Source organism: Buceros rhinoceros, unplaced genomic scaffold, assembly GCF_000710305.1.
Source record: "Buceros rhinoceros silvestris isolate BGI_N320 unplaced genomic scaffold, ASM71030v1 scaffold7257, whole genome shotgun sequence".
Classification (NCBI taxonomy): Eukaryota; Metazoa; Chordata; class Aves; order Bucerotiformes; family Bucerotidae; genus Buceros; species Buceros rhinoceros.
Window position 1 is genome coordinate 25,156 of NW_010420366.1, and position 15,096 is coordinate 40,251.

Consider the following 15,096-nt stretch of genomic DNA (forward strand, 5'->3'; position numbering starts at 1 on the left):
CTGCAGTTCACTCTAATGAAAGTTACAACTCCTAGGAAAGTTTTCCAGTGGTACCATACTGACCTGCGAGCTGTTTTATGGGGGGAGTGTGGAGAAAGGAGTTCTCCAAAGGTGCCTGTATGGAGCAGGTTCCTCCCTGGGTCTGCAGGAATGAGCTAGGAAGGGTCTTCTAGGAAGGGACTGCTTTCGCTGCCTTTTTTAAAATCCCCTGTAAATTCTCCTCTTTATTTTTGTTTCTCGCAGAGAGCCAGCTGTTGCCTGGGAATAACTTCACAAACGAATGCAACATTCCTGGGAACTTCATGTGCAGCAACGGGCGCTGTATCCCGGGGGCCTGGCAGTGCGACGGGCTGCCGGACTGCTTTGATGACAGCGATGAGAAGGAGTGCCGTAAGTGACCAGTGCTGGGACCTGGGCAGTGGTACCCGTGTGGTCTGTAGTGTGCGTAGGCAAGTGACAAAGCTACGGCCAGTCTCTTAATTCAGCTGTTGGTAGGAAAAAAATTACAGCCTTCCGTATTATTTCAGGTCTTTAATGTTCTTCAAATTGTCCAGTTTTAATACAGCACGTGGTAGCAGGTACCTAAGCCCCTATTCACAGATGGATGCATTGAGACAGGCTCAACCTGAGATTCTTCCAGTGACGCCCTGTGAATTTTAGGGACCCTCTTTATACTGCTCCAGCACACTGGCCTAGTGCTGTAGGTCGACCTCGACTACCACCCAGACCAAATCCTTTCATTTCAGAATCACTGACTGTATCCTGTTAGTTTTGTTCTCTCCTGTCAATTAATTCTTAACCCTTTGAAACTTGACACTGACTTTCCGGAGAACAGACGACAGGAATTGGCTAATAATGTTCCCATGTTTTAATCCTCCCTGCAGAACTCTCAGTTCTAGAGAGCTAAAAAAGTCTGATCTGGTTCTGCTCTGTGATTGCATCTTTTTCTTAGCATTAGTAAAGCTTTAGTTAGCGTTATTCAACCACAAGTTAGCCCAAAAGTTTCTAGCCTAGATGTTTTACCCAGACAGCAAGATGATGCTGTAGCATGACGCTGTGATTTGAAATCCAGCTGGAGTGAAAAACCCCTCAAATTTTATGTGCTTCTAGAGCAACTGAAATTTCTGAGAAGTTACTGCTTTTTGTCTAATAAATGTTGCTCCTTTACATATGTATTTTAAGGTTTTCATTAAACTTAAACCGAATTACAAGAAGGTTACCTTTCCCAGGACACTTCCTAGATGCTTTGCAGCCTTTATAAAGCCTCAGGCTTGTGCTGCAACATCGAAGGCAGGTTAATTTTTAAATTTTTTTTTTTTCTTACTTAGGTTTTAACATCTTAGGAATGGATGGGCCTGTTGTGAGGGTTGATCATTGTCACACATGTCTGTTTGAGCTCCAGCAGAATTTTATACTAGTGGGAGCTTTGGCAAGAATTAAACATATCCAGAGTTCAACCCGTACCTTTCAGTGAGATGTTCCTGATGACAAGAGCTGGGTCGCTCTCGGGTTCCTCATTACCTGGCTCCTGAATATGCTGTTTCTACTTCCTAAAACAAGCTGAGGATGGTGCTCCTCTGTATGTAAGGGATACAAACCAGGAGGTGTTCTGTCTCTGAGAATGTTGTCATCCTCCGCCTTGCATGAATTTTGTTTCACTTGGTACAGTTAGAAGATCTTAACGAAGAATTTTCTTAATGAGGGCTGGGCTGGGTATTTAGCCATGAATCAGTAACGAGAAAATACACTTCGTGACTCTGCTCAAAAATTTCCTTACCAAAAGCAGCTGGATCTAGCGAACTGCAAGCAGCAGTGAACATAGGAACTGACAAAAAAACATAAATAGCTACAAAATGATGGTTCATAAAAGTCGTTCTTGTCACGACAGGCTCAAATCAACCTCACTGGTCTGGGCTGTGCTGTGAGTTTAAAATTCTGCAGAGTTGTCCTCTGGGTTTTTTTTTTTTTTTTTTTTTTTTTTGACTACTTCCAGCCCACTCAATTGGCTAACAATTTCTGGATGGGCATCTTCTGATTCTGCCCAAGTTAACAGCCATACTTAGATTGTGCTTTCTCTTTCCCATACATCTATCTGCTATCTGATCACCTTCATAAATGTAAAATTAGCATGGAAAAGAGACAACAGGGAGAGCAGAGGATTCATGTCTTGTGCTGGGCTCCTGTTAACTGGTCAGATAAGCCAAAACAGCATGGAGATGGTGCTCATTTGAATCTCTAAACGAAAACTGAATATTCATGCAAACAAGGTTCTGTAATGCATCCAGAGAGCCTCAAGCTGCCTGTCCTGCATCTCTATCCTCTCCATTTCAGAACTTTTAACTCTGGGTGTGCTGCCATGAGAAGCACGACTATAGTGAAGCAGCCACTGTGTGGGGGATGCTGAATAGGCCCACGTAGCTGCAGTCTGTGCACCACGGCCCAGGCGTGAGCTGCGAGAGGAGTCACCAGGAGAAATAACTGTCTGGTCAGCTTTTGCACATTGCCAAGGATGGAGAGCCCGCAGCCCTGCTGCGCACCCATTTCAGGGTGGAATATGCCCCCTGGGAATTACTTTGTGACTAGTACCTGATCAGTTTCCAGTGGTGAGATAGAATCTGAACCAAACAACTGTTGAAGATGTGCAGTGCGATTAAGTTGAGGTCCTCTGGCCTTAGTGAGTGGGGATGTAGGAGCCCAGGAATTGTTCTTGGCTGCAGAAACAGCAGCTGAACAGTAATTCCAGTTGATGTTCGCCATGTTTAAGTGTGTGCGTCACATCTGACAGTGTACTGTAGCAGCGTGCCCAGTCTCACTTGGGTCAGGCAGCTCCAGAGAGCACAGCCATGCTTGAAAGTGTCATGTTAGCGTCGCAAGGGTCGGAGCATGTGTATGTAGATAGAGCTATAAAACCTGTTTATTATTCGGTTTAGGCCAGGCTTTGTTAGCTTCCTCCTATGAAAACAGGGCTCTACGTACTAAAACTTTCCTTGCAGCAAAAATTGGAGTCCTTTGTTTTCTGCTGTGATGGTGCTGTGCGTGAGCTGAGCTGTTGGTGGTGAAGACAAAGCCATAGGAGTTGCATTAGCAGCGTGAGATGGCTGAGCTCCCAGCGTGTCACTACTCTGAGCCGTGCTTTTAGATGCTTTGTCTGCAATTCCTCGTCAGCCAACTAGTTCACATCGAAAGGCTTTAACCTTGCTTTAAAGCGCTGGGGTGTGAATAGGGGGTTCAGGCACATGGGTGTGTGCAAAGGCTTTTTCTGTACGGTCAAATGTGGATGTCCAGCAATATTTTATTAATTCTGTTGCTATAGCATCTCATCCCCCTTCAAACAGGAAAACTTCAAACTCGTGGTCTGGTTCTCATTTTCTGCATCCAGTGAGGGAGAAGTGCTGGTCTGGGCTTGAGGAGGAAGTTAGATGGAAGACAGAATCACCTGCACCTTGTCCCTTCATGTCTTAACCCTTCCCTCTCTTTTCATTGTCCCTTTTCTGTCTCCTGCTTTGCAGGACCGACTTTGCTGACCACGTCACTTTGCTGGTGGGCTTTCTCGTCATCTGCCCCCCCTTGCCAGAATCCATCTCATCTTGTTTCCTCTGTGCCCTGACCTGTGAGCAGTTTAACACTTGCCATGCCAGCTGTCTGTGTGCTGCGTAGCGCACAAAATGTTCCTCGTACTCCTGCCTTCTGTCATGGCGATGCGATGACAGAAAAATCCGGTTTTAGCTGGAGAGGAGGGTTGCAAAAAGGCACCAGAGGCAGGAAATAAGCTGACACCGGGACTCAGAAATAAGAACTGCTTCTCCTTGAAGCAGAGTATCTCCTTAGCTTTTCCTCCAAGCCACTAATTGGGCTTGAAAAAGAATTAATTGACCATAGCAGTGTAAGTGTCTTGCGAGTATTTCCAGTTCTCTGTAGTTTGAGTAATCTGCTATCATCAGTGCATCTCCCAAACTGGAGAACCCTTCTGTAGTGCATCCCCGCCAGCTCTGCTGGCTCTCGTCTGTTGGATCGCTCATCAGCCCGTGGAGTCCAGTATCTGTCAGGCAGGTTTCTTTTCAGTGTTAGTGGGCTTTTCACTACTACTACTGCTTTTCAGCTGTGGAGAGGATTTGTGATGGAAGCTGAGGCTCCTCTCGACAAATGCAGAATCTTTACCGAAAGGGCTTTCCTGTGGAGCTTATAGGTGCTGGTTGTGTACCTCCTAAATCCTGCTCTGGTTGCATAGGGGTTAGGGCTTTCCCTGGTCAAGGTGGGAGCCGTGTGCTGGCAGCCACTCTGTTCTGTCTGTCATCAGATGGGAAAGATCCAAAATGGCACAGAACAGAGAATCGGAATGGAAAGAGCCTGGAAATGTGTGCTTAATGTTTCAAAATGTTCTGAGGTGAATGGGTTGTCCTTAGTGCTGACCTTTACACCTACCTGCTGACATAGTCCTTTGAGCCAAGACCTGCGTCCTGCTGCTGAATGGATTCTCTGCTTGAGATTTAAGGGTACACTAATGTTCTTTACTAAGATCGTAATTTACTCTGTCTTTGTTTCCTCTCTTCTTTGCTCTTTGTATTAGATTATTGCAGAAAGAACAATGCGAACACTGAGAGCGGCTTCTGTCAGCTAATGAGGAACAGCCAGTGGGGAGGTGGCACGTTGCTGCCTTTGTCACTAAGGAGCAGCAGATGGTGCAGATTCAGAGCATGGCACATCATCCGTGCTAAGTGTCTGGCATGACAGCAGCCGGAATTAGAGACATACCAAACGCCCAGAAGCCTAGATGTTCCTTCATCGTTCTTCCGGGGGCCCTTTCTCACATGCCAAGTTTCTGAGCTCGCAGCAAACAGAGCGAGTAGCTCTGTTAATCCAAGAGCTGGGCTAGAAAAGGGCAGCCTTGGGCAGTTCTGTTAGGAACTCCTGTCTCTCACGTTGCTGTTTCCAGGTGCCACTGTTGCTCATTCAACACAAACATAAAGGTAAAGCAGGTTTCTGAGTCGATGCTAAAGGCTGTGTGGGGGGAGTGTGTAGGTGTCTGAGCAACAGGGCATTGTCCGTGCTTGTAAGAATGTGCTGCCGACTCACTTCTGCGCTGGCTAGCAAGACTTGGCCTCTGTTAGGACCATCTGGAGCTGCGCTAGTAAAAAGCTCACTTCACAACCAGCATTCCATCATCATCAGACCTCGCTCCTATTGTCCTTCAGACAGAGTCTTTGTGAGCAAGTCTTCTCCGTGGGTGAGAAGGTCTTCAGTAAATGAAATGCTGCTTGAAAATGGTCTGTTCTAACGAGCATTCCCCAGGCAGGTATCGAAGCTTCTGCTAAAGGTCAGCCTTGTCTCTGCCCAGAGACACGTGTGCTTGCAGGGAACCGCTTGCAGTCGCAGCTGGAGGGTTTCTTACATCTTGCACTCAGCATGGCGTGGTGAGCCGAGCTTTTTCTGGGTTCCCACACCAGCAGCCAGACTCTCATAGCCCTGAAGGCTCTGACTCATACTCGGGCAATCTCAGGAGCCAGTTTAATCCTGGAGTCCACCAGATCTGGTGAAAGCCTTTCTGTTCCCGTATCAGGGAACTGAAGCCCTAGGAAGCCCTGCTGAAGCCAAGGTCCTGGTGACAAATACCCTAGGAGCAACTAGAGCTGGTAGGCTGCATGCTGCAGTGGAAGATAAAAGCCTGAGAAAACTTAAATGTTCTTTTTATGTTTGATTCCTAAAAAAGTGTTTGGGCTTTAACTGGTGTGCAGCGGGAGTGTTTTTATGGTTGTAACCATGCTTCTGTTGTTTTTGCAAGCGTTTCTAACTGCCTTTGGCGGGTTGGTAGAGCAGTATTTGAGATGGTGCTGTGATAACTTTCTCATTGCTGATATCTTGGCAGATTAATCATTGAGTTCAACTTCTGCGTCTCTTAACCACCTTCTTGGCTTTACCCTGTAGAGTTTGAGCCGTGTGTTTATATATAACAAAAATGCCCTATTTTTTCACATTCCATGCCGTGTCTAACTTCTCGATGCTGGGTGTATTTTCAGTTCCACGTAATCTATCTAAATGCACACAGCGTTTTGCGGAAATGTTTTACAGTCTCAGAAGGCTTTATAAATCTTCTGGTGGTGTCAGGGAGTGGAGTGAGGGGGTGGCACAACGCAGCTCACATCATTCAGAGCGTTTGTATCTGCACGCTCACTCTTACTCATCGTTGACCCTGCACTGGAGGGGAATTGGGCTGGATTAACAATATATTGCAGTTTGAAAATACAACTTGTGGTACCCGTGTATAAATTTTCCCCAAGGTTTTCTGTACCTTGTTGTTCCATCACCTACCAGACAAACGTTTACTGCTCCCTCTGCTGTTCATCTGCAACAGGTTATAGCTGCTCCAGAAATGGAGGGTCTGTGCGAAGGTGTTTGCACCAAACAACTGCACACAGTCGTGGATGAGTTATAAAGAGTCTTTTGACAGGAATGTTAAATGAAACCCACACTCTGCTATTAGCAGCTTGGGTCTCCTACATTAGGTGAAGAATCTTTTCCAGTGGGGAAACTGAAACTCTGACAGAACAAAGGCAGGTTGGATAGGTTCCATCCTCAGACTGGTGCTTCAGGTACGCTTGGACTGACTTAATTACATCTGATTTCCACAAAAGAGGTAGTTTCTGAAGAGCTGTGTTGTGTTAAAAGCTTCACAGCATCGGAGGGGTGGAAGTTATTTTGGAAAGAAAAAAGCCCACTGAAACCAAAGTCCTGGCTGAGGCGGTTGATCTGTCACTGGAGAAACTCTTGAGTGCCTGAACTCCGGCAGACTGAAGGGGACTGCACCAGCTTCAAACCTGTGTCAAATGCCTGGAAGCCTCAGGTGAGGGCTGTCAGACTGCCTTCTCCTGCCCTCTTAATGGGGGTTAGATTTCAGAAGGAGGCCTTTAGATTCGTTGCTCTTCAGTGCTAGTTTCATGGAGTTTGCCCTTAGGCAGGAGCGTGCTTGAGTCTGCTCTGCGGGAAGATCGTGAGCTGGAATGATATTAAGGCACATTATGTACGTGTGTTTTCTTCCTCTGTAAGTCCCCAAATTAAATTGGAGGCAGAGACAAAACTCACTCACAAATGGCCACCCCTGTCGACCCAAGTCATTCTGGTGACAGTCTGCTGTTAGCTGTTTGTCCTTGCCTTTCCTTACGCTTTGTGTGAGAGTGGTCAAATTTGTGACTTCCGCGCTGCCAAGAATGAGTAACCAGATCGAGCAGCTGCTTTCAGAGACCACGAGGAAAGGTCTTGGAGAGACAATGAGTCCTGCAAGCTCTCTAAGCTATTTAATGACCTCTTATTAGAGTAGTGCAATTATTGCAGTTGAGGTGACTTTGCTGGGGTTTAGCTGCTCCGCAGAGCCAGTCTAATGAGCAGCTTTCATGTGCAGGAACAAAGGGCACAAAATAACTCCGGCCACTCTCCTGTTAAATACCGGACTTTAGGCTCAGCAAGCAGAGCTCGGCGTGCTGAAGGAGGAGACGCAGCGTTTTGTTAATAAGAAATGTCTGCCCAATTCAGAAAGGATTGCCTGAACTAGCTGAGATCTGGAAATACAGCAGCGGGCCAAGCCCCTGGCCAGGACTAATCCTCCCCATCTGTAAAGATTTCTGACTTGGAATTGTTTAATGTATCAGTGGCCCCAGAAAAATGACTCATAAAATATCAGTTAAAGCCCGGTGTTAACGCGAGCTAATGCTGTGGATGATGAGGAGCAGAGTGATGGTTTCAGGAGACGCTTTCAGGTTCCTGGGACTCGAAGCCAGCATTGCAGAGCTGCAACAATTATTTTGGACTGCCCCATCGTGTGTAAAGGTGAAGTCATCTCATCTGTTGCTGCTGGCCAGGTGCTCTTTTAGCTTTGGGAAGTTTCCAGTGCAGGTTTCTGGTGAGTTTGGATTCTCTTTGGCTTGCCGATAGCTTGTAGTAGTGTGAGCTAAACAGCTGTGAAGTGTGGGTTGTATTAAAGCTCTGTGATTCCCCTAGGAGCATGAAGGAGGATGATAGAGGCATGAGGAACAAGGTAAAGGCATAAAGATAATTCTAAAGGCAAAATGTTAAAGTAACTAGTATAATTACAGCGTCTCGAATACTTGAACAAGCACACACAAGGTCTGTGTTCCTGCCAAAATCGATGTGAGATGGTGCAAGCGTGGGGCTTTGTGGGTTTGACCTGGGGATTTAACTCTCCCTGTGAGCAGGACTAACGGTCTGCCTTGGTGGGGCCCTGCCTGACGCTACATCTCCATCTCGTGCATTTGAAATGGCTGTGGAGAGAGCACATAGTTGTAAGGAAACCTAGGAGTAGGTAATTTTTGTTTTTATTGAGTGCGTGCAAGAGAAAATCTAGCAGCAGAGCCAGAACTAAGGAGGAGACAAGCATTCTACCAAAGCTGGCACTCTGGAAGGATCATGGCAATGAAAAGGTGCAAAATCAAAGTCAAAGTGGATTTTGTATGTTGATGTTAATGGAGTAAGTGTTGTCATGTGCTAGGATTCCAACCCGCCACCTTACAAAACTGTACAAGCCAACCTTGAGTGGTCCTGTTCTACTTTATAATCCAGTAATAATTTGTGTAAAAGGCTAGTGAAACCAACACCTTTTTGTTTCTCTAAATAATGAGAATGTATCTCAAAGCCACAAATTCCTCTATAAAGCCTCTATGTGTGTGCTGTAGTGGTCTGGGTACCCATGGAAGACCTCTGAACTTCTAGTCATAACTTGGGATCACTGCGTGCTTTGAAGTCTCCTGCTGTTTTTCCTGCTGCTCCCTGTTACCTCCTGGTTGACCTGGAATATTGGCTGCAGGCAGGTGATGTCAGAATTCTTCAGCAAAGGCAGATACTAAACAATGCATGAAACCAGCACCTGCATTAATTGGAAGGATGCTGTAAGGCAGCTGCTGATCATTTTGTCTCTTGCTCAGAGGGCTCTTAAACTTGGAATATCAACCTGGAATTGCCTCTTGTTTTCACTCATGATTAAGCAACCAAATACTTAGTAGTTATAATAAGATTTATAATGAAGTGACCGTGGTGAGTGTTTCATTTGGAGCTCAATTACAGAAAGGTACACATGAGTAAGGGCAAGCGCGGTAGCTACTTACCCTTGATAGCTTTTTATGCAGGGAGATCAAGAGGGTTTGTGAAGCTAATTATTTAATCCTCTTGATGCTCTCCTCTAGATGGGGGTCAGTTACCAGCCTGATTGAAGAGCTTGGCATCAGGCAGGTTTAACGGATGGAGTCAGTCATACAAAAATGAAATAAGAAGATGAGGTAGCCAGTGGCCCAGGATGACGTGAAGGGTTGTAGCTCCTCAGGCACACTGAAGAAGAGACGGCTCTGGGGGGATCTTATCGAGGCCTTTCTATACTGAAAGGGTCCTGTCAGAAAGATAGGGACAGTCTTCTGAGCAGGGTCTGCTGTGGCAGGACAGGTGGTGATGGGTTTAAACTAAGGAGGAAGGTTCGGACTAGAGAGAAGGAAGACGTTTCTTTACCATGAAGGTGATGAGACCCTGCCCCAGGTTGCCCTGAGAGGTGGGAGCAGCCCCATCGCTGGCCCCATGGCAGGTCAGGTTGGCCCTTGGGGCTCTGAGCCCCCTGCTCTGGGTGCAGATGTCCCTGCTCCCTGCCGGGGTTGGACTGGGTGAGCTGTGAAGATCCCTTCCCACCCAAACCAATCTGTGATTCTATGTCCCCTGAGGAGGGTTGCCCCTGTGACTGAAGTTCCTTAAGGGCTGTGTTCTGTCCTCCTATATGTGTCCCGAGTCACTTAACCTTGGAGTTGTGTTGAATTTGTATGGGGTAGCAGCTGATCAGAATTTGTCCTTTTGTATGATGCCACTGTTTAGGTTGTTTAATGAGTGGTGACTTCTAACATACAGTTTTATGAGCAGCAGCTCCGCTGGAGGGCTTAAGCAGGAAGCGAAGGGAAGAGTGACCCAAGGGCTTTTTGTAGGTGCAATGGCTGTGTTTGGAATCCAAACTCATTAGGGTAAGTGGTTGTTTTGCCTTGAATTGGAGAACTCCTGGCATAGTAGGTGGGAATATATATACTGGGAATAGCACTCAAGTGTGAGTTTTTTCCTTGATGGGAAAAAAGCAAGCAGAGGAAGTGACACTTCTCCACGTCGTTGTGCAAGACAGCCCTGGTGAAGAGCTCTGAGCCAACAGATGATGCATTTGCCTTCTGTGCTGAGGCAACTGAATGGTGGCAGGAAATGGTGGGAGGCAAACTGGAAATACTGGAGGGTCCAGACAGCAATTAACTAACCCAAAATAACTGTTAGCGTTCACTGGGTTGGGGTTAATGTCAGTTCTGGGGGCGAAAGGAATCGTTCCCTGGTGCCATCCTGCTTGTGTTACATAGTGCTGTAAAATCTCTTCTCTTCTTGTAAATTGAAGTTAAAACCTGTTTCTCAAGGAGCAGGGACAGGTTGAAAAGATGTAACTCCTTTATTACAAGATTATTAGAAGATTTAACCTTTAACTCCTTCCTCTAGAGTCTTTACTGGAGTGCTGCACCTCGCCACACGCATCAGGAGAGGCTGGATTTACGGCGCTGTCTGGGGCGGCTGTGGCATCTCGCCATGTACGTTAGCAGCAGCAGCAGAGAAGTTTAAGGTGGCTCGTTATCGAAGTCAGGGACATACCTGTGGCTCTGCAGTAAGGCAGCATCTGCGCACAACACCTTCTGTCTGGAGAGTTGCTCTCCTTGCATGCAAGTGATCAAGGTTTGATTAGCTGAATAAACCATCATCTGTTGTTGGATTGAGGCGTGTGGGTGTGCAGCAGCCTCAAGTTACTTTGTCTGATTGCTACCTGGAGGGGTTCTGAGGCACCAGTTGGAGCTGAAATGCTGATATCCTGCGCAGTTTCCTTCTAGCTGCGGGTTGTCTGCTGTTGGATCTGCTACATCCCACTTCCCTCACTCCAGATTGCAAAATAACTGAGATATATTTCACACAGGAATGTTTGTGGTCTTAAAAGAAGGAAACGTGCTTGTCCTGGTGGCTGCGTGGGGTGGGGTGCCTGTCGTGTGCCGTCTTGGCATCTGTTGCAGGCACTAAGCAGTGCCTGGATCACCGTGAGGAGGTGTGAAACGCTGAAGGTGGGGATGAGGCTTCGGTCAGGAAGTTTCTTCCCTAACGTTTCATTAGGAAGCCTGTGTACTGCCTTGGGTAAGAGGAAATCAACCCATTACCCATCTATAATGTCTTCTTTTTAAGCACTGTGCCCTTATAGTGGGGCACAGATCTGTTTTAACCTTGGAGCTGGGTTTTAAATCCTTGTAGACAAGCCAAGTGTGTCAAAATTGCTTTTATACCGGGGGTGTCCATATACAGCACAAGGTTTTACACAGTATATGCCAAATCTGGGGTTCTTTTTTCTCCTTGCTGTAGTTCATCTCTGCTGAGAAATAACAAAAATGGGTTACACTGTTTGAAAAATAGTGCTGTTTCACACTTGGTTCCCTAAAGATAGCAGAATGTTTTCCTGTCAGTGCTCTAGAGCTGTGCCTGCAAACTGTCGCATCTTCAGGGGAATGTACAACCGCTCCTGGTGGGAAGTCACTTTTTTTTAGAGCCTTAAGAGCAGGGGCTGGGAGGACTGGTCTCTGCGTAGCATAAGGAGCAACTTCACACGCTCACACATACAACTGCCAGAATAGTTTTCTTGGATTTGAACAAACCAACCTGGGAGAACGTTTGACAAGCTTGTAGTGTGGCCAGCAGTTCTCTGCCACCAACTTCACCACTCGCTTCACATTTGAATTTGGAAAGAGAATATTTTAGTGACGAGCAGTTTCTTCCCATGGCTAATGGAGTCAGAGGAGGCTCCTCCAGGGCATGGTGGGTCACCGGCATCTCTTTCTAGATAGCGTGGCAATTCCCTTCTGTGTAATGTAAAGACAGATTCATGCTGATGTGTCAGTCCTGGATTGCTTCTGCTGAGGAGGCTCCTCCAGGGCGTGGTGGGTCACCGGCATCTCTTTCTAGATAGCGTGGCAATTCCCTTCTGTGTAATGTAAAGACAGATTCATGCTGATGTGTCAGTCCTGGATTGCTTCTGCTGTGACCAGATAACAAATGGAGAGGGGAACTGGCGTGAATCCTTTTCTGCTGGAGGTTCACCAGCTGCCTGGGTGCCAGTTTATTTGGGGTGGGTTTTGTACTTGCTGTATTTCCCCAGGCTGGATCTGCTATTTGAGTAGCCTTCCTTTAGAGATAGTTTTGTAAGCTCCTGTGTTTCAGGTGTGTCCTTCAGTCCTCGCTCCTCCTCCAGTACACGGCCTCTCAGGTTCTGGAGAGTTGGGCCTGGGAGGACTTACCAGTTCCTTTCAAGAGAACCAATGTCTCCCTTCCCTTTCATTTAGCTGGTTTTAACACCAAGGCTAAATAAGGTCGGGTGATCCACGCGTGTCTGTGTCCTTTTTCACTTCTCTTTTTGTCGTTTCCTGATATTCAGGTCATTTTGGATTACCCTGAGCCCGGTTCAGCCAAGTGTAACAGAAAGATGCAGACTGCAAAGATAGATAATGCTCTCCTTGAAAGCTTAGCAAGGCTGGAGGAGCCAAATAGGCTTTTCACACAGAGATCTGCCTGAAAAGTTGAGACCTGTGCAGCAGAAGACACGACGATGAGCAGAGTGGAAAACCTTTATCATACCAGTGATGTGTGGAGCAGTAATGGCAGAGGAGTGCAGTGAGTGCTGCGAGCAGTCGAGATCCTACGTACCTGTTTGTGAGGGTGCTGAAGCCCTGAGGAGAATGGACAGCCCCTTCCTGTTAAGGTGTCTCCCTGCAGAGCGGGAAGGTGCCTTTCTGCTCAGGAAGAAATGGTTGTGGCCTCTGCAGGAGCTTTGTGAGCAACGACCAAACACCACTTCTTTTAAAGCCTTGGGAATGCCCTGGCAGGGGACAAGGAGGAGGTTGAACTGAGAAGAAATTCCCCAGTGCAGTTCTGCAGCGTCAGGAGACATGTCTTGGACAAAGCTATCGCTGGTTTCTCATTTTTCCTGCGTTTAGGCGCAACATATGAGAAACTCATTTTGTGTCTGGAATTGGAACCTGGAAAACGGAATTCTGTCTGGGAGTGAGATGGGTGTCTAGTAAACAGCTGGCTGTCTGCCTGGAGATTGACGACGGCGTTCGAAAGGCTCTTCTATCCTTTAGGGGTGTCTGATGTAAATAGGAGTTGGAACTGGGAGTGGTTCGAGTATACATCATCGTGCCTGTTGCAAATATGGAGAATTGCATTTGGGCTTCGGTTGTTGGTTTTTTCCTTCCCTTGGATTTAAAAAATAAGTCAGTGGACTATGTAAAAAGGAAATGGAGATAATTTGAAGGTGTTGAGTTTCTTTGGGTTTGGTCTGTGGTTACTAGTATGTGCTCTTTTGATGAACAGTTATTCTAAAACAGAATTTTGTTGTTCTCTGGCTGCTGTATTAGGGCAGGGAGAAGATAGGAAAAGAGCTGGGGAGAAGATGTTGAATGAAACATTATTTAACTAAGTAATACTTCCATGGAATCATTGGCTCAAATGGTTTCTCCCTTTTTTCAATGGGGTATCAGGATGCTTTGGACAGAAGAAAAAGTGCATTTTCCAGAAATCCAACGTTCCTGGTCATTCCAGCACCTTCTTCCTCCAAATGTGGTCAAACATTAAATATTCCTTACGGCTTTACTGTGGTGGCTCAAGATAACACACCAGATGTGCTTTGGGCCTTCTCCTTCGGGGCTGGGACAGGTGAGGTTGCCGTGACGTGTGTCTGGGGTACCTGTAACGGAGCTGCTGCAGCGGTCACCACCGCTTGTAGCTCTGGTGAGGAAAGTGCAGGGACAGCACTTCTGCTCTTCACGGGGCCAGAGGCTCGGGTTTGCACCTTTCCCAGTCTGGAAGACTATAAAAGGTGGTCCATATTAGGAATTCTAGAAGTAAATAATTTTGAAGAAGCCTTAATTTGGCAGGATTTTCAGCGATGGCAAAGGGCACCTCTGAATATGATTTGCCAGCAAGTTGGTAGCCTCTAAATTCAGGTGCTGAATGACTGCAGTAAACCTGCCTGAAGAAATGGCACCCTGTAAATGTTAACAGGAGCTAAACCACAGTTGCCTCCCGCTTGTTTCTTCACCCACTTCTCTTCTTGGAACTGTTCTGGCTCAAAGCAGCAGCTTGGCTGGCTCGATGATGGTCTGGAATCTGTTCTGAGGTGTTTGCTTCCCTTTGTTTAAAGACTGGGGGTACGGTACTGCCTCAAACCTGGTGGTTACTGAATTGTTTAGCTGCGATCTGTCCGCCTCAAAGCTCTAAACACAGAGGTTGCTCTTTGAAGTAGGGTGCAGAGTTGCAGGGGCTCAGATGTCTTGGCTGAGGGTTTCGCGTTGCCGGTGGTGTTAAGCACGGCAGCTACTTCAGTGTGATTTATCACCTGTTTTTCTACAAAGTAATGGTTCACTGTTCTTTTTTTTCCCCCAAGTGGACTTTGGATAGTCTTCAGAAAATGTGGTAGTTGAATATGTGAAATCCAGTGATACAGCCTGGCTTACACTTCATAATTCTAGCTGAAAACTACTGGTATAATAAAGAAAAACATGTAAGAGAGCAACTGCAGGAATTTGGTGTTGAAGGCCACTAAGACAAGCAGGAGTTACTGGAGCAGTGGTTTAAAACAGTTTATATGCACTCTGCTGAGTGATGGAAGGAGGCTTTGCTGCAGCTGCACTTTGATTTTAACCCTGGGAGAGAGAATTCCTTCCAAATTAATGCGGGAGCAGTTTGTCCTTATTGCATATACTTTTTCTTCGTCCCTGACCTTATAGAACTGCACAGGTTGGTGTATTGATGTGCCATATGGCTACATAAAAAGACTGCCTGTCGCTGTGAGCTCCAGATCTGTCACATCTCACAACCTGGGTGTAGTAAACGCGTCTTGTAGGTTCGGTGTAGGAGTAGGAAACACTCACTCAAAAGGCCCCCGAGTTCTGGCACTGGCTCCTTTCCTGGTGTTCGGCCATCGATATTCTGTGCGTGGTATCACGGCGTGTTCTCACCGTGCCATAGGCACCTTCCTGCAGTGACCAGCCCGCT

At 46.7% G+C, this 15,096-nt stretch overlaps 1 protein-coding gene across 1 annotated transcript in view; it reads left to right on the forward strand.

The window, feature by feature from the left end:
- Window positions 1-243: 243 nt before the first annotated feature.
- LDLRAD3 (low density lipoprotein receptor class A domain containing 3) overlaps window positions 244-15,096 on the forward strand; it is a gene marked incomplete at its 5' end in the record, with an annotated part of 63,971 nt that continues 49,118 nt past the window's right edge. Inside the window, one exon of the mRNA XM_010139283.1 lies at window positions 244-390. Within this exon, the coding sequence (XP_010137585.1) occupies window positions 244-390 (147 nt within the window). The remainder of the gene's footprint in view (window positions 391-15,096) is intronic.